General features: G+C 39.4%; 1 protein-coding gene across 2 annotated transcripts in view; it reads right to left on the bottom strand.

Moving 5' to 3' along the window:
- The window catches only part of LOC126348365 (dynein axonemal assembly factor 10), a 176,892-nt gene that overhangs the window by 81,679 nt on the left and 75,400 nt on the right, over window positions 1–19,813 (bottom strand). The window contains exons 3-4 of one of the 2 annotated variants that reach the window (XM_050002348.1): window positions 17,346–17,476; window positions 5,163–5,264 (exon numbers count right to left, since the gene is read on the bottom strand). In XM_050002348.1, coding sequence (XP_049858305.1) covers window positions 5,163–5,264; window positions 17,346–17,476 — 233 coding nt within the window. Of the gene's footprint in view, window positions 1–5,162; window positions 5,265–17,345; window positions 17,517–19,813 lie in introns of both variants that reach the window. The other variant, XM_050002349.1, reaches the window with a different exon arrangement.

Genomic DNA, 19,813 nt, shown 5'->3' with positions numbered 1-19,813 from the left:
GAGGGCAGCCCAGTGTAAAAGGCATAATTGAAGTCATTCTGTATGGTGAAATAATAAATATGGTAGTTGATTTGGGTAGTGAAGTGACATAGTATCAGAAAGTATAACTGATCAAAAACGACAGAAATGGGACTTCAGCTTGCTTCCAGTATCCAGGGATTGCTAGATAAAAGGGTTAACCTATTAGGGAAGAAGTTCTCCTCAAATTTCTCTTATGAGCTATCTTTTGAATAATCTTTTTCAGTTGTACCCAAAACACTCTTGGGAACAGAATAGTTGAGCCAATGTACGGCAGTAGTGGTTGAGCCAATGTGCAACAGTGCTGAACTTCTGTCTAAAGCCGTTAATACTGCAAGATGAGTCATGAGGTTCTTCCACGGTTTCTGGAGGAACAAAAAATGTAAATAAAGTAATGGAATCAGATCCATAATTAAGACGCTACAGAAACTGAAAAACTCAGGAAAACAGCAGAAAAAACTTTTGTTGTAGGATTTCACTACCAAAAATGCACATAATAATTACTTTAAACAATTTTGTAGCAGTTTCCTGCATTCAGAGTGGATTTAAAGCAAGTGTTCAAAATTTCCTCCCTGAATTTGAAGGCAAAGATTTTCACTGGAGTAACTACGAGAGTAGCATTGCGTAATTTCACGTGCTTATGCCTTATTAACTTTGTGGCATCGAAAATGCATTGTATTAATTCTTCTCATATTCCCACCTTAACTTCATACACAATGCCTTTCATTCACCCCCAGATGCAGTAATCTAGGGGTGTCAAATCTGCCACTTAATAGGGCACCCGCGAATGTGGGAACTGCTGATTAAGATAAGCTGACCACATGGTGGAAGTGGGCAGGTGCCCTATCCTGTTGGATGTACATGTGGCATCTTGTTTCCAGAGGAACATCTTCAAGAAGCTGCAGTTAGTCTTCTCATAAAAATTTACTGTACATCAGACAATTTAAATTTCCCAGGAGAATAAACCACCCCAGTAACTAGCCACAAAAAACACCACACCAGACATCAAGATTGAATCTGCGTTGAAATTGACATACTATCGTGGCATTGGGATTTTCGTCTGCTGAGACATGCATGTTATGCATGCTGTTGAAGCCATCTATTGCAAATGCTGCTTCATCACTGAACATTACGAAGCGATAGAGCTGCCGATTTCCATTTAACTAGTTACAAAAGTGAAAATGGTTGACACAATCATGTGGTGAACTTCCTTGACATGAAAAGTATACCATTCATTCTAATGAAGAATCCTACATACCTACCTTAGATTGTGAAACATTCAGTCAGGTAGCCAGGCATCTTGTTCTTGAACGGGGACTGTGCTCTACTGAATTAAGAAAGTTTTCCTCTTCTGAATGTCATGATGTCTTTTGGAGTGAATACAAATACTGGGAAGAGTACCAGTTTCTAGCAATGTTCGATATGTTCCACTAAATGTTTTGGCACTCAGAATCCTACGATTAGGATACCGGTGATGATATTCGGCAACAGCAGCTTTCACGTTACCACCATATAAGCCCAAAATGTACAATAGTCCTAAAATGAAAATTTGTACAGCATTGCAAAGTGTACTGTACACAGGAGACAATAACAGAAAACGGTGACTGCAGAATCAACAACGTGGTTGTTACGCAAGCGTACTAGTTGTCTACCTAAGACTGACCGTGTGTCCTGTGAACACAAGTGTAGCACTCCATGCATTGTGGCATGTTCCGGAAGTCTGTTGTAGCTTCTTAACTATAGATCTGATCACATTACTGTTTTTACATTTTTGATTCCAAATAACATAAGGAATAACCGCTATCAACTGGGGGAAAGCCTCATGACTCACTCTGTGTATGATGATCAGAAAGATGTAATCATTCCCTTCTTAGAGGAAGAAACTCCATTAAGTTTAAAAAATGAGGGAATGTGAATATTTGAAAATATAAAATACCTGAAATCGAACAGAATCAAGGTAACTAGTAGGAAATAGATTTGTCCCTATACAAGGAAATTTTCATCTCTAAAGTAAAAAAAGGGCAAAGTTTTGAGTGGAACAACAGGACCTATGTGAGCTGTTGCTACATTACTCCATAGTGTTTTCTCACTAGTCAAGGGCAATTAAGAGATATGAATGTAATTTTTCAAAAAAAGTGAAAAATCTTTTAATAAAGAACCTTGTGTAAAGATCCAGGTGAGGATGTTCATGGTTGAATGATTGTGATAGAAAATGTGAAATATACACTTTTTGCCCAGTAATAATACACTGGAAACACTTGTGTGAATACAATGAAAGCTCAGATCGAACAGTCTCAAAGACAGTCCTGTAGCAGAGTTTTGCTATATTAGTTAATGTACCACTGCTGCGTCACCACGGAGACCCGCCCTGGGGGCCGGACCATTTCTCAGCACATCAGCTAAGTAAAGCAAAATGTGATAGCTGCTGATAAATGAAGATGATAATGTTTGAGGTGAGTGGGGAGATGGTGCAGCCACACATAACAAGACTGATGCTCAGAGCTGGAAAGAGGAAGGGGGTTAAGTGGTAGAGGTGACAATGTCATGGCTGCTGACGCATCCTGCTCCACTTACAAATGTTGAAACTGTGGCTGTTTCTTAGCAGCTGTGAAAGTGATGGTTCCATCCGCAAAAAGCTGAGAAGTGATAGTATATGGGTCGACATCCTGCAGAAATCTGTAGTTGTGAGAGAATATTTCTCACAAGCCGAGAGCAATTAAGTGATATGAATTAACTAATTAATTTATTTTTTAAAGTGTCCCTTCATCAGCCACCACTCTCTGTGCTGCCTTTCACAATGAGAATGTCATCAATGAATTTAACCAAGATATCTTTGGGCCTAAACTGTTGAATGTATGCACTACTACAAATACATCGTCATCTGTAATGATGTGAATGCTCTCATCTGTGTGATCGGTGTCACTATTGGTCAAGTCAGAGTTATCCTGTAGGATCCACGCAAGCTTGAGTCTACTGATGGTAACACTCATTGTCTTCCCCCTGAAGTAAGATCTCAAATGTGTTTTTGCCCCACTTCATCAGGTAGTGCCTCTGTCCATTCTCCTCTGTGGCACATAAGGGCTGTTTGAGTGTGTGGTGCCAGCAGTCCATGAGACCATTACTTTGAGGATGGTATACTGTGGTTCAGAAGTAACAGTTTGGTAAAAGTGCCAGTTCAAATTGTCTGCTTTGATTAGTCATGGAAACAGGGCAGCCAAAACAGGAAATCCATAAATGGACAAATGCTTTTCTCTGTGGTTTCCACCGAGATGTTAGATATTGGTGTAGCTTCAACCCAGTGAGTTACCTTGTCAAATGCTGAATGGATGTAAGAGAAACTACCTAATTCAGGGATGGGCCTAACGGGATATAGGTGGATATGCTGAAAGCAGCCCTTAAGAATTGAATAAAGGCTGTATTGTGGCCGTGCATGCCATCCTATCTTAGAGCATTGGCACGCAGAAAATGCTTGGGTCCAATTTTACAGTCTCTTTTGACATTTGGCCACAAGAACGCATCTGTGACATGTCTCCTTGTTGCATGGATCCTTGAATGGGATAGCCCCTATTGTTTATCAAATGACTTTCCTCATACTGAGGGATATGAGTAGTCAATGATGATCATGGGAAAAATCACACAATACTTGTGCTGAAAAGCCAAGAATGATGCAGCATTCTATGCACAAACTCACTGTGGTGTTGCATAGAAGTTTGCATAATTGTGTGTACTGTAGTTATTCTGCTAGTTTGTCATAATCAGTATCCACTGAGAGTGGCATCAAAGACAGATGGTCTGACATGACTGTCTGTGCCATGGAGATGTCAAACATCAGTTTCAAAGATTGCAAATGGAATCTGTCAGTGGATCTGTGCAGATGTCACAGGCTTCCTCTCCACATCATTTTCAAACCGATGTACTGCTTCATACACAACCAACTACTGACTGTTATACATTGATCACTTGCACTGGGAGTCAGTCAACTTCCTGGAAAAGAAGTGTAGTAGTGGTTGTATTCCAGATATTGACTGTTGAAGAACTGATCAAATTGTGGAATCACTTGCATCAGAACTGACTGAAATGAGTGTGGTGGATAGTGGGTGTGGCAATGTCATTGCATGAAAAATGCAGTCTTTAATTTGTTAAAATTCCAGTTCCATTTCTTGGGCCCAGTCAATGTCTTCTTTGATTGTTATGTGCTTGCCTTCCAACAAATTCATCAGCAGTGCTTGGATGGCTGCTGTGTGAGATAGCTGTCTACAACAAAAATTCAACAGGTCGAGAAATTGGTATAATTCTTGAAAGTTTCATGACTGCTGTAGTTGACTAATGAGTTCATCCCATTGCATTGTAGGCTGTAAGCCTTCAGTGCTAACTGAATGGCCAAAGAGCTTAACTTCTTATTGTTGCTGTTGATATTTCTCATCACTGTGTCACTCTGAGCTTGTTTGAGGCATCAAAAAGTAGTTTGAGATGTTCTTCATATTTGTGCTGAGAAGTAGAGAAGACAAAAAAATCATCTAAAGAAGTATAGCAAAAGGAAAACTTGAAAAGAAAATTGTCTATGAACCTCTGCCATGTCTGCACTGTATTTTTGAGTACATATGGCATGTAAAGGAATTCATAAAGCCCAAAAGGGATCATAATAGCTGTCTTTGGGAATCCCTCTTGATTCATGGGAATCTGCATCAGCCGTTCATGGGCCCCCTGAGTTTGATTCTCAGCCAGACTGGGGACTTTCCATTCACCCATTTTCATGTAGAATGTATGACTATCATCAGGTATTTATTTGTTTCATTGCATAATTTTACGGCTGTGTCATACTTCCAATTTACATTTACAGATTAAAGAAGTTAAGATATATATTAAAGCAGGAAAATGTCATAATTGTCATCCACTAGATGAACAATATTGAATAATAATTCCAAATTATATAAAATGGACATTAAAATATTGTACTCTTAGTTATCACTCTACAGCAGAATTAGTAGAGATGATTTGGTAACTATATGTGTAACAATTAATAACAGATTAAAGAATCACAAGAGACACCTCTGTTTGGGAAATGTACTTAATTGAACTGAATTTGGATTTAATATTTAAAATAATGTGATTTGCCTGATATCCTTTAAATGTGCTTAACCTACCAAATGCTACTGCCCAACAGTCTCTTCTAACTTCACCTTCTTCCGGTTCCATGACAGCCACTGGTTTCCCCTTTTGTCGAATGTCCCATACCTTCACACTACCTGTAAGAATAACAAGCTGTTCAGAATAATAGTTCTTTATCTTGAGTTTGACTACCTAATATTCAATTGACATGTCTATAAAGGAACTAAGCACAAGCGAAGGTTAGAAGGAAGAATAAGGTAGTCCCATTTTAACAAATTTTAAGGGAAGTAAGAAAATTTTAATTTACTTCTATTTTAAGCTATATAATTACTAATTAATTAAATTGCAGATTAATACATTTAGTCCCACCTGGTTCTTGTTTCTCATATTAACACTATTGGTTTTGTTCTTCAAACAACACTAGTAACATACATTTCAAACAGCCAAATAATTTAGATAGCTGAAAATGACTTACAAGTTCATGGCACCCTCCATCGGTAATGATAGAATTCAGTATGGTGTTAACCCACCCTTAGCCTTGATGAAAACTTCCACTCTTACAAGTATATGTTCAATCAGGTGCTGGAAGATTTCTCGGGGAATGGTAGCCCATTCTTCATGGAGTGCTGCACTGAATAGAGGTATTTATGTTGGCCAGTGAGGCCTGACACGAAGTCGGCATTCCAAAACATCCCCAAGGTGTTCTATAGGATTTAGGTCAGGACTCCATTACAGGGATGTTATTGTTGTGTAACCACTCTGCCACAGGCCGTGCAATGTGAACAGGTGCTCGATCTTGTTGAAAGATGCATTCACCATCCCCAAAATGCATTAATGTAGGCATGTGCTGTGATAGTACCATGAAAACAACAAGGGGTGCAAGGCCCTTCCATGAAAAACACGACTACACCATAACACCACTGCTTCCAAATTTTACTATTGGTACTACACACGCTGGCAGATGATATTTACCAGGCATGTTCCATACCCACACCCTGCCATTGGATCACCACATTGTGTACCATGATTGGTAATTTCTCACAACATCTAACTCTCTTACACCAAGCGAGGTGTCATTTTCAATTACGGGCACGATGTGTGGCTTATGAGCAGCCACTCGACCATGAAATCCAAGTTTTCTCACCTCCCACCTAACTGTCATACTACTTGCTGTGGATCATGATGCAGTTTGGAATTCCTGTGTGATAAGTCTGGACAGATGTCTGCCTATTACACATTACAACCCTCTTCATCGGTCAGCGGTCTCTGTCAGTCAACAGACAAGATTCTGTATGCTTTTGTGCTGTATGTGTCCCTTCATGTTTCCACTTCACTATAACATCAGAAATAGTGGACCTATGGATGTTTAGTGTGGAAATCTCACCTACAGACATATGACACAAGTGACACCCAATCACCTGACCACATTCGAAGTCTGTGAGTTCCACAGAATGCCCCATTCTGCTCCCTCACGATGTCTAATGACTACTGAGGACACAGATATGGAGTACCTGGCAGCACAATGCACCTAATATGAAAAATTTGTGTTTTTATGGGTGTCCAGATATTTTGATCACATAGTGTATGTAGCCCCTGTTACAGTAGCATGTAGGAAGCTACAAAAACTACTTCTCTTTTGTTTAATTTTTATTTATTGGAATGTGGTGTACGAGGGTGGTTTGAAAAGTTTTTGGAATGGAATAGAAAAAAAGTATTTACATCACTAAAACATTTTTTTATTTTTCAATGTAGTCTCCTTGTAGATTAATGTACATGGTCCAAAAATGTTCCAGTGCCTTGATCCCATCTCAAAAATGAGTTTCCTCCAAGCCTGCAAAATATTTGTCAACTTCAGCTATCAATTCTTTGTCTTAAATGAATCTTCGTCCATCAAGGAAAATGTTCAGTTTTGTGAAGAGATGGAAGTCTGACGGAGCCATAACAGGTGAATAAGGCAGGTGTGGTAACAACTCATACCTTAGTTTGTGTAATTTTCCCTTGCCAATGGCACATGTATGCGGGCACACATTGCATCGATGAAAGACGACTTTTTTCCTTCATAAACCTGGTTTTTTCTTGTGTATTCATTGTTGCAATTTGTCCAGGAGGTTAGCATAGTATTCTCAAGTAATTGTTTGCCAAGTGGGGAGATAATCTACACACAGAATCCCCTTCGCATTGCAGAACACTGATGCCATGACTTTTCCTGCCGAAGGAATTGTCTTTGCTTACTTCGGTGGCAGGGAATCAGCATGTTTCCACTGCTTTGTCTGTTGTTTTGTATCTGGGGTATAGTAGCGCACCCAAGTTTCATCTGTGGTCACAAACCAGCACAAAAAATCTTGTTTGTTTCTCCTAAAACGAGCCAAACATTGTTCCAATATGTCCATTCTCATGCGTTTCTGATCCAAAGTCAATAGTCGTGGCTCCCATCTTGCAGATAATTTTTTCATTTCTAGTTCTTCACTTAAAATGTAATATACCCTTTCAGATGACATATGGCAAGAGTGAGCAATTTCATGCACTTTCAATCGGCAATCCTCCATGACCATTTTGTGCACTTTTGCAATGACTTCTGGAGTAGTGACACATCATGGCCGACCACTGGGCGGATCATCATCTAAGTTCTGCCGACCAAATTTAAATTCATTTGTCCTCTTGGCAACAGTTGAGTATGAATGGGCAGAGTCCCCCAGTGTATTCTGGAAATCGGCAAGAATGTCCTTTGCTTTCATATTACAAAATACTTAATCAATGCTGAAATCTCGATTTTTTCCATCTTTGCAAATCATTACATGGGAACAACAACAGATCCACATCACCACCACAGCTCTCTTCCAAGAGCACTGATGTGGCACATGTTTACAGGCAACAGTCCAATAAATATCAAGTGAACAACTCGTTGCACTAGCATTGACCTCTGCTGGCGATTCAAAGAACTTTTGAAACCACCCTCGTACAAACAAAATAGTCAAAGTCTTATTATACATGTATTAGGTTTCTCTTCAGTTCACAGTAAATCTGCCATGAAGTTTCATATCCACACACTCTGGTGCACACTGAAAATTCATTCTGGAAACAATTTCCCAGGCTGTGGCTCAACCATGTCTCTGCAACATCCTTTTTTCCAGGAGTGCTGGTTTTGCAAGTCTCACAGGAAAGCTTCTGGGAGGTAGGAGATGAGTTACTGGTGGAAGTAAAGCTGTGAGGATGGGCCATGAGTCATGCTTGGGTAGCTCAGTTAGCAGACCACTTGCTCATGAAAGCGAAAGGTCCTGAGTCTGAACCTCCATCCGGCACACAGTATTAATGTGCCAGGAAGTTTCTTATCAGTATACACTCCACTGCAAAGTCAAAGTTCATTCTCGAAACAACTCTTAGGCTATGGTCAAGCCTATGGCTATGGCTAAGCCATGTCTCTGCAATATTATTCTTCCAGGATCACTAGTCTTGCAAGTTTCACAGGAGTGCTTCTGTGAAGTTTAGAGGGTCGGAGATGAGGCACTGGCAGAAGTAAAGCTGTGAGGATTAGTTGTGAGTCCTGCTTGGATAGCTCAGTTTTGAGTTCGAGTCCTGGTCTGGCACGTAGCTTTAATATGCCATGAAGTTTCTCACTGACCATATTTGTGACAACTGTGGGACATGTCACAGCATCAGATAATGAAACCAATTTCTGTAAGGAAACACAGAGTACATCGTAATAGTTGATAGCAGGTCATACTAACAAATTACGGCAAATGACAACAAATACTATTCTTTTAGATTATTGAGAAGATGAAAAGATAAAAAAAGGAAGGGGTACAATTACACTAATTCGTAACAAAAAGAAATTGCTACTTAGTTCTAGCACAGTAACACGTGGTTGTAAAAAGACTACTCTTTTGACAAGAAAAACACAGACCCCATATGTCACTGACTTTTCTCATCTTTTGCAAGATTGTAGCACACATTTAAATGTAAATATCCACTTCAGAGTAAAGGAGATCACTCATCGAAAAACAGGTATGTTGAGTCATCAACTGGAACACACAAAAAGGAATGAAAAATTGCTTGCTTTTGAAGTAATACCTTTTGCGCTAGGACATACACACACATATACACACACAATGTATGGATACACACACCTATGTCACTACATTGTGCCGGCCGGATGCAAGATGCCAGCGACGCGTTTCGGCAGGTGGACTAGGTAGGGGTGGGGTTGTGTCATGAGGGATGGATAAAGGAGAGAAAGGTGGGAGGCAGGGAGAGGGACTGAGGGTGGGTGGCTAGCTGCTCAGAGGTTGGTAACTGTTTTTCTGGCTAGGAACACGAGGGGTGGCAGTTGCACGGTCTGGACATGTGTCTGAGCCACTTGGGGGCAGCACACGCTGAATGCAACTTGGGGATGTGAATTGGGACAGTATAATACGAGAAAGCGACGTGGGGATGTAAACTGGGACAGTGTAATAGAATGGAGGAGGGAAAAATTGTTGGGTGGAGACTTTTGGGTATTGGGTTATCAGAAACTGAGGTCAGGGCATTTATAGGAATGGTGGATGTGTTGCAAGGATAACTCCCATCTGTGTAATTCAGAGAAGATGATGGTGGCGGTAAGACTCCCGATGGCTCAGATTGTGAAGCAGCCACTGAAATCAAGCATATTATGCTCCACTGCATGTTGTGCCACTGGGTGGTCAACTTTATTCTTGGCAACAGATTGGGGAGTGGCCATTCATCTTGGTTGGTAGTCATACCAAAATAAAAGGCTGTGCATTGTTTGCAGCAGAGTTGATATATGACGTGGTTTCTTTCACAAGTGGCCTGTCCCATGGTGGGGTAGGAAAAGCCTTTGACAGGAAGTGCTGTGTGGATAGATTGGGCAGGTCTTGCACCTTGCTCTTCCGCAGGGATATATTTACTGTGGCAAGAGGATGGGAGCAGGAATGGCATGGGGATTAACAAGGATGATGTGTAGGTTGGGTGGGCAATGGAACACGAATTTAGGGGAGTGGGAAAGATCTTGGTTAGAATGTCTCTCATTTCAGGACATGATGAAACATAGTCAAACTCCTGACAAAGGACATCGTTCTATAATTACACTTAAATGTAACAAATGCTGCTGTAGCACAATGCACTTCTCATGTGTTGATGTGTAGTCAAGAAACTGAGGTTCACAGTTTTAGAAGGCTGTTGAGAACTATAAAAGAGTGCCAGCTCTCGACCAGCAGTGCTAGTCCACCTGGCTAAGGCAGTAGACTAGAAGCCTACCCATAGTGCATTTGAGACATGTCCCTTTCTCTCCTAACCTTCCTCCAAAGAGTTTCCTTGTTATAATCAAACATATTTCTTCAGAAAGGAAGAACAACAGCAGCAGCAATAATAATAATAATACACTGAAGCACCAAAGAAACTGGTATAGGCAAGCATATTCAAATACAGAGATATGGAAACAGGCAGAATATGGCGCTGCAGTCAGCAATGCCTATATAAGAAAACAAGTGTCTGGCGCAGTTGCTAGATCAGTTACTGCTGCTAAAAGTGCTAGTTCATCAAGATTTAAGCAAGTCTGAATGTGGTATTATAATTGGCACATGAGCAATAGGATACAGTATCCCCGAGGTAGCGACGAAGTGGGGATTTTCCCGTATCACCATTTCAAGAGTGACCCGGGAATATCAGGAATCCGGTACAACATCAAACCTTTGACATCGCTGTGGCTGGTAAAAGATCCTGCACGAATTGGACTAACAATGACTGAAGAGAATCGTTCATTGTGACTGACGTGTAACCTTTCCACAAATTGCTGCAGATTTCAATGCCGGAACATCAACAAGAGTCAGCGTGCAAACCATTCAACGAAATGTCATCAATACGGGGTTTTGGAGCTGAAGGCCCACTCATGTATCCTTGAAGACTGCATGTCACAAAGCTTTAGACCTTGCTTGGGCACGTCAACACAGACATTGGACTGTTGATGGCTAGAAACAAGTTGCATGGTTGGACGAGTCTCGATTCAAATTGTATTAGGTGGATGGACGTGTATGGGTATGGAGACAACCTCATGAATCCATGGACCCTGCATGTCAGCAGGGGACTGTTCAAGCTGGTGGAGGCTCTGTAATGGTGTCGGTTGTGTGCAGTTGTAGTGCTATGGGATCCTCGATATATCTAGTGATGCATACATAAGCATCCTGTCTGATCATCTGCATCCATTCATTCATGTCCTTTCTGCATTCTGATGGACTTTGGCAATTCCAGCAGGATCAACAAGACACTCCACACATCCAGAATTGCTACACAGTGGCTCCAGGAACACTCTTCTGAGTTTAAACACTTCCACTGGCCACCAAACTTCCAAGACATGAACATTACTGAGCATAGAGCATATCTCGGATACTTTGCAATGTTCTGTTCAGAAGAGATCTCCACCCTTTATGGGCAGCCCTGCAGGGTTCATGGTGTCAATTCCCTCCAGCACTACTTCAGGCAATACTCGAGTCCACGCCACATCGTGTTGCGGCACTTCTGCATGCTCACAGGGGCCCTATGTGATATTAGGCAGGTGTATCAGTTTCTCTGGCTCTTCAGTGTAGTAATAGTAATAATAACAATAATAATAAAATTTCTGTTATGTACACATGGTATTAAACAATGGCAGTGATAAATACATCTCATGGACATTTAAAAACAATGACAACTGAGAGATAATTTCTAACAAAAAGCACACGCACGTCAACAAAAGTGTAATTAGTGGGGCTGTCAATGGATGCAACACCAGGAAGTGAAGAGTAATGCAACCTAGATGCCTCTATCTACAGCCCACTTATCTCATGAATGAATAGATCAAGCAGAGGTTTACATGATGCGTACTTGCACAAAACATGCTGCTTCTCACATAAGAGGTGTTTGGCCTCCATAAAAGTCATTTAAAAAAAAGGACAAAAGATGGTCCTTACTGCTGCAACAATGTTACTTATGGAGGTCTTGTGTTATTGCAATTAGTAAAGGCAGAAAAGAAGTAAAAGCTTACTTGCTAATGCCATTTTTTTATAATTTAAGTGGCTCTTCTGCTACCTAAAACATAGGTGAGTAAATGTGTGTCTTTTTTCTTTTAAGTGAAAACTGAGTTATAAAAAGGCAAGAAGGTTGAATACCTATTCAATATCAGGAGTTTTCTTCTAGAAGTCAATGTTATTTTTCAGCTCTTTACAATACTTTGTGAATACAAAAAGGGGTGAAAGACAGAAAACAATAATGTACATCATGATTCAGCAACCACAAAAAAATTACTGAACAATTTGGAGCACAGACTCACATTTAGGACTTGGATACACATATCAAGCTGCCATCCTGATTAAAGTTATCCACACTTTTTCCAAATTACTTTATGAATGTAAATGTAGCTTCCTCTCGCTATTGCCCTAATCCAAATTGAGCCTGTGCCCCCATCTCTGCTATCCTAATTGTTGACAGGATCTTAAATTTTCACCTTCTTCCTTTTCAACATGAAACTTCAAATGCCTTTAAAACTGGCTGTGGCAGCTAAATGACAGGCCAGAGAATAGTAGCAACAGTATGCCTTCTCCAATATGGATGTTGTTTTTATGGTCTCCAGACCACAGACTGATTTGATGCAGCTCTCCTTGCTACCTTATCCTGTGCACGCCTCTTCATCTCCGAGTAATTACTGCAGTTTACTTCCTTCTGAATCTGCTTAGCATATTCGTTTCTTGGCCTCCCTCTACAACTTATACCCACCACACTTTCTTCCAATACTAAACTGGCGTGTCCTTGATGCCTCAGAACGTATCCTACCAATCGATCCCTTCTTTTAGTCAAGAGGTGTCACAAATTTCTCTTCTCCCTAATTCTATTCAGTACCTCCTCATTAGTTACGTGATCTACCCATCTAATCTTCAGGATTTTGCTGTAGCATTATATTTCAAAAGATTCTATTCTCTTCTTGTTTAAACTACTTATCATCCATGTTTCACTTCCACACATGGCTACATGCTTCCTTTTCCATAGCCAGTCTACATTTTATGTCCTCTCTAGTTTGACCATCATAAGTTATTTTGCTCTCCAAATAGCAAAAGTGATCTACTAGCCCCACTAATTGTGTCTCATTTTCTAATCTAATTCCCTCAGCATCACCTGATTTAATTCAACTACGTTCCATTATCCTCGTTTTCTTTCGTTGGTGAACATCTCTTATCCTGCTTTCAAGACACTGTCCACACCATTCAACTGCTCTTCCTGGTCTTTTTCTGTCTCTCACAGATTTACAATGTCGTCATCAAGCTTCAAAGCTTTTATTTTTTCTCCATGGATTTTAACTCCTATTCCAAATTTTTCTTTTCTTTCCTTTACTGTTTGCTAAGTTTACAGATTGAACAAAATCTGGAATAGGCTACAACACTGTCTCACTCCTTTCTCAACCACTGTTTCCCTTTCATAACCAGTGGTTAGCACACTGGACTTGCATTTGGGAGGACGATGGTTCAATCCCGCGTCTGGCCATCCTGATTTAGGTTTTCCGTGATTTCCCTAAATCGCTCAAGGCAAATGCCGGGATGGTTCCTTTGAAAGGGCACGGCCAACTTCTCACCCCGTCCTTCCCTAATCCGATCAGACCGGTAACCTCGCACTTTGGTCTCTTCCCCCAACCCAACCCAACCCAACCAACCTTTCACAACCATTGACTCTTATAACTGCCATCTGGTTTCTGCACAAATTGTAAGTAGCCTTTTGCTCCCTGTATTTTACAGCTGCCTCCTTCAGAAATTGAAAGAGAATATCCCAGTCAATATTGTCAGAAGCTTTTTCTAGGTCTAGAAATGTAAGTTTGCATTTCCTTAACCTATCTTCTAAGAAAAGTTGTAGGGTCAGTATTGCCTTGCTTATTCCAACATTTCTACAGAATCCAAACTAATCATCACTGAGATTGACTTCTATCAGTTTTTCCAATCGTCTGCAAATAATCTGTGTTAGTATTTTGCAACTAAGACTTATTAAACTGATAGTTTGGTAATTTTCACACTAGTCAGCAACTGCTTTCTGGGGAATTGTAATTATTATATTCTTCTTGAAGTCTGAGGCTATTGCCTGTCTCATACATCTTGCTCGCCAAATGGAAGAGATTTGTCATGGCTGGCTCTCCCAAGGCTATCAGTAGATCTAACAGAATATGTCTACACCCAGGGTCTTGTTTCGACTTTAGTCTTTCAGTTCTCTGTCAAATTCTTCAGGCAGTATCATATCTCCCATTTCGTCATCATCTATGTCCTCTTCCATTTGCATAATATTGCCCTCAAGTACATTGCTCCTGTATAGACCTCTATACACTCCCTCCACCTTTCTGCTTTCCCTTCTTTGTTTAGGACTCGATATTCATACAGGTGGTTCTCTTTTCTCCAAAGACCTCTTTAATTTTTATGCAGACTGTATCTATCTTAACCCCTAGTGATAAATGCTTCTACATCCTTACATTTGTCCTCTATCCCCTGCTTAGCCATATTTCACTTCCTGTCCGTCTCATTTTTAAGACATTTGCATTCCTTTTCACCTGCTTCATTTACAGCATTTTTATATATTTTTTTTTCCTTTCATCAATTAAATTCAATAGCTCTTCTGTTACTGAAGGATTTCTACTAGACCTCATCTTTTCACCTACTTGATCCTCTGCTGTCTTTACAACTTCATCTCTCAAAGCTACCCATCTTCATCTTTCCCCTGTTGTCAATCATTCCCTAGTGCTCACTCTGAAACACTCTACAACCTCTGGCTCTTTCAGTCTATCTAGGTCCCATCTCCTTATAAATTCCTAACTTTTTGCAGTTTCTTCAGTTTTAATCGACAGTTCATAACCAACAGATTGTGGTCAGAGTCCGCATCTGCCCCTGAAAATGTCTTACAATTTAAAACACGGTTCCGAAATCTCTGTCTTACCATTATATAATCTATCTGAAACGTTCCAGTGTCTCCAGGCCTCTTCCACATACACAACCTTTTTTCATGATTCTTAAACCAAGTGTTAGCTATGATTAAGTATGCTCCATACACAATTCTACCAGGCGGCTTTCTCTTTCATTTCTTACCCCCCAGTCCATATTCACCTGCTACTTTTCCTTCTCTTCCTTTTCCTACTATTGAATTCCAGTCCCCCGTGACTATTAAATTTTCATCTCCCTTAACTATCTGAGTAATTTCTTTGATCACATCATGCATTTCTTCAATCCTTCATCACCTGCAGAGCTAGTTGGCATGTAAACTAGAGCTACTGTGGTAGACGTGGGCTTCGTGTCTACCATGGCTACAAAAATGCATTAAACCTACTCCTGCATTATCCATATTTGATTTTGTAGTTATAACTCTGTACTCACCTTACCAGAAGTCTTGTTCCTACTGCCACCAGACTTCACTAATTTCCACTATATCTAACTTCATTAACCTATCAATTTCCCTTTTTAAATTTTCTAACCTGCCTGCCTGAGTAAGGGATCTGACATTCCACACACTGATCTGTAGAACGCCAGTTTTGTTTCTCCTGATAATGACGTTCTCGTGAGCAGTCCCTACCCAGAGATCCAAATGGAGGACTATTTTATCTTGTACAGAATCCTGAGTGCAGTCCTATGAATTAAATGACATTGAAAGGAAAGCAGTGGCTGAAAAGGGAGTGACACGAGATAGTGGTCTATTACTAACACTATTCAATCTGTATGTTGAACAATAAGAAAAAAGGAACGAAAGAAAAATTTGGAAAGGGAATTAAAGTTCAGGGAGAAGAAATAAAAATTTTGAGAAAGGAGGGCATTAATCTACCTGACTGTGTTTAAAATATTTGATTTGCTCTACTAAGTTTGGCATTGCCCATTCTCAAATGGATCTACTTTAACAGATGTAGGGACCACCAGCAAAAAAGTGAGGTTTGCCAATGATACTGAAATTCTGTAAGAGATACCAAATGACTTGAAGGATCAACTGACTGAAATGAATTGTGTCTTGAAAATAAGTTGCAAGAATATAAGTCAAATTAAAATATGAGTAATGGAATGGAGTCAAATTAAATGTGATGATGCTGAGGGAATTCGATTAGGAAATGAGACACTAAAACTAGACAAGAATAGAATAGAAGCTTTTGAAATGTAATGTAGCAGAAGAATACGGAATAAATGAGTAGATTCTACAAATAATGAAGGAGTATTGAACTGACTTTGTAAAAATAGAAATTTATGGCACAACTTAACTAAAAGAAAGGATCAGTTGATAGAATGCATCTAGAAGGATAGAAAAATCATCAGTTTGGTGATAAAGGTAAGTGTGGGGGACGTAAAAATTGTAGTGGGAGACCAAAGCTTGATTACAGTCAGAACATTCAAATAGATGCTGGCCGCAGTATTTATGCAGAAATGAAGCGGCATGCCCAGGATACTCTAGTGCGGAGAGCTGCATCAAACCCATCTTCATACTGAAGAATACAACATCAACAACAATTTACGATAGAAAACAACATACGTAAGTATAATGTAATCTATAGTGATTAAGTTTCATGCAATCATATTCCCAGTTCATACAATCTAAACCTCCTGAACAAGTAGTTCAATGCTGACTGAGAATGAATAACACTGAAAGGAAATGTTGAGATGGATAAGAGAAGTTATGTTCATGCAAGGAGGGGGAACTTCTTAATTAACATGTTCTCTAGATGAGGAGTCCAAGTTTAAAACTCATTATCTCTGACAGTCATTTCTTGTCAACTGAAGGTAGACAGAATTATAATTCCTCTCACATGACCCAGTATACAAATTTCATACAAAATTAATGTACAGGGGGAGATGAATAGCAAAGAAATTGAAGGAGTTATACATTCACTGAGGTGAACAGGTATGATCAGATACTAAGTAGGATATTAATGGTTTATGAACTCTACAATAAGCAATGTCCAACAATTTTAAGTATCCTTTTAGATGGTTTTTTTCCTGAGAGACTTACAAATCCAATAATAATGTCATCAAGAGAAAGGGATATTGGATGGAGTTGAGAAAGACAGACCAATCTTTATCACCTGTGTTATTAAAAGTTTTGTAAAGATGATGTACTATTAAGATGTTACATGTTATGCTAACAATACCTTCTTAAAAGTTTAATGTTTTGTTTCCATGTATGGTTTCATTAGTTGAGATATAGAAGCCACAGGAAACCACGAGAAACTATGTAGAAATTATGTTACTTACCATCACGACTTCCAGTTACTATTTCAGGAGCACCACATCCCACATTTAATCCACCAATTCCATCAATACAGTTGATAATTTGTTTGTGTGCTGAAGCTGTGTACACTGGGTTTGAAGTGTCCTCTAAATTCCTGAATAATAAGAAGAACGCAAACTGTTCCAGGGCATATGCTATGAAGCAAAAACAGCACCACAAATAACAATAAGTTTATTAAGAAAGATAATAAACTCCTTGAGTCTGTAATCATTATGAAGTTTGGCAAATAGTATCATTTATACTATGTAATGTATTTTTTAGTTACTTCACAAGTGGCATGTTTCAGCTATTGCCGTTGTCAGATCTTAAGTTTACAATTTGTGAAATGAAACTGACACAAGTTGCAATAAAAACTATGCAATATTTCACCTTCAGACCTGATCATAGCAGTAGCTGATATGAGACACTAATGTAATTAGTGACAACATACAGTAAGTCACAATGATGGTATTAGTCAGAAAAAAAGAAAACAGACTGGTTTATACAATAACAGCAGTATCTTTCAAGACATAAAATCACAACTGTTGCAATTAAATAGGCAAAAAATTAACATTTTGTATGGTGTGTGATTGGAAAGTTTTAAGAATGGATCCGCTACTGCTTACTGGTTTGATGAGCACGTGCATGGAGGGTGGGGAGTGAGTCATTGCCTTGTCCTTGAACACCCTCCGACAGGAAACTGCGTTTCCTTCATTCAGTTCTTGTGGCAGCTGGTTGGGTGCAGATCTACCTGCATGAAAATGGACGTAAAAGCAGAGCAACGAGTTTGTGTGAAATTTTGTTTTAAAAATGAGAAATCAGCTTCTGAGACTTACGAACTATTAAAAATAGCTTTTGGAGATAATTGTATGAGCCAGTCAAATGTTTTTGTCTAGTTCAACAAATTTAAAAATGGCTGCATTTCATTTGAAGATGAACCACGGTCTGGCTATCCTTCTGCCTCAAAAACGAATGACAATATTGTGAAAGATCACGACTTAGTGTGCTCTGATCATAGATTTACAATTAGGGAGATGGCAGACGAACTTAATTGAAGTTTCTATTCAGTTCAGACAATTTTAACTGAAGATCTGAACATGTGTCGGGTGTCTGCAAAATTCATTTCAAAAGTGTTGTCACATGACCAGAGATAATACAGACTTAAAGTGTGCCAAGGACTGATTAATTGGATTAAAGATGACCCAGAGTTGTTAAATAGGGTAATTACAGGTGACAAATAATGGGTACATGGATATAATCCTGAAACCAAAGTGCAGTCTTCACAGTGGAAGACTCCAGGTTCACCACAACCGAAAAAAGCACAGTAAAGTCGGTCAAAGGTGAAGACAATGTTGGTGATTTTTCTAATTCTACCAGTATTGTGCATCATGAATTTACCCCTGGAGGACAGACAATTAACCAGGAATACTACAAATGTGTCACTGAGCGTTTGCACAAAAAGGTGTGGAAGAAAAGGCCTGCATTGTGGAAAGACAGGAGTTGGGTGCTACACCATGACAATGCTCCAGCTCATCGTGCCTTCTCCATCATTGAATTTTTCACCAAATTCAAAATTCCTGTGCTTCCACAACTGCCATATTCCTCTGATATGACCCCTGCAGACTTCTACCTGTTTCCTAAACTGAAATTTTCACTGAAAGGGAAGTGATTTGACTCAACTGAGACCATCCAGGCAAATACAGAGAGTGTCCTTAACACATTTCAGGAAAAAAATCTCCAGGAATGTTTCCAAAAGTGCAAACACCGTTGGAGTTGGTGTGTTCAGTCAGAAGGGAACTATTTTGAAGAAGATGCATCACAGTAGCATGTAAGTAGCACCACTGTACAATTACAAGCCCATTCTTAAAAATTTTCAATCACACCTCGTACTCTATGCAAAAGACATTGATGAATATTAAATCAAAATAAGAGTATAAAACAACTATTCACATTGGAAATGGGAGTTAATCTACTTATATGTATGCATGTCTGTCAATCCAGCTAACACGTCTGATGGTATTTTCTCACTAAACATTAAACAGTACTGTTTAAATTAATCTGAAAAGTTATTTTCTCCCAGTAACTGCCCTTGTGGCATAATACATATAACATCTTCTATTGTATGGTTGGATTTTGATCTTAACCATCATAACATTGAGATAATGATGCAATAATTTTTGGTACATGAATATCATTTTCTCATCATGAGATAACATTTCAACAAGGGTCTCAATAACCTAGGTCACAGTCTTCATGTACTCATGTTAAATCTACCACAGACATTCCACTAAATTTAAATTTGGAGAACTGCTGAATTTTAATACCACCATTTCCTTACCAGTAAGTCATTTCTTTCATTTGCAGTTGCACACACATTTGACAAACTGGTGGTCCCCTCTCCAAGACAGGTGAAAGCGTTTCCTTGTACCAATCATATGAGAAAATAACTGAC

The sequence above is a fragment of the Schistocerca gregaria genome, chromosome 1 (assembly GCF_023897955.1).
Source record: "Schistocerca gregaria isolate iqSchGreg1 chromosome 1, iqSchGreg1.2, whole genome shotgun sequence".
NCBI lineage: Eukaryota > Metazoa > Arthropoda > Insecta > Orthoptera > Acrididae > Schistocerca > Schistocerca gregaria.
The sequence above is the reverse complement of the archived record's forward strand: the minus strand, read 5'-3'. Positions and strand labels throughout refer to the sequence as shown.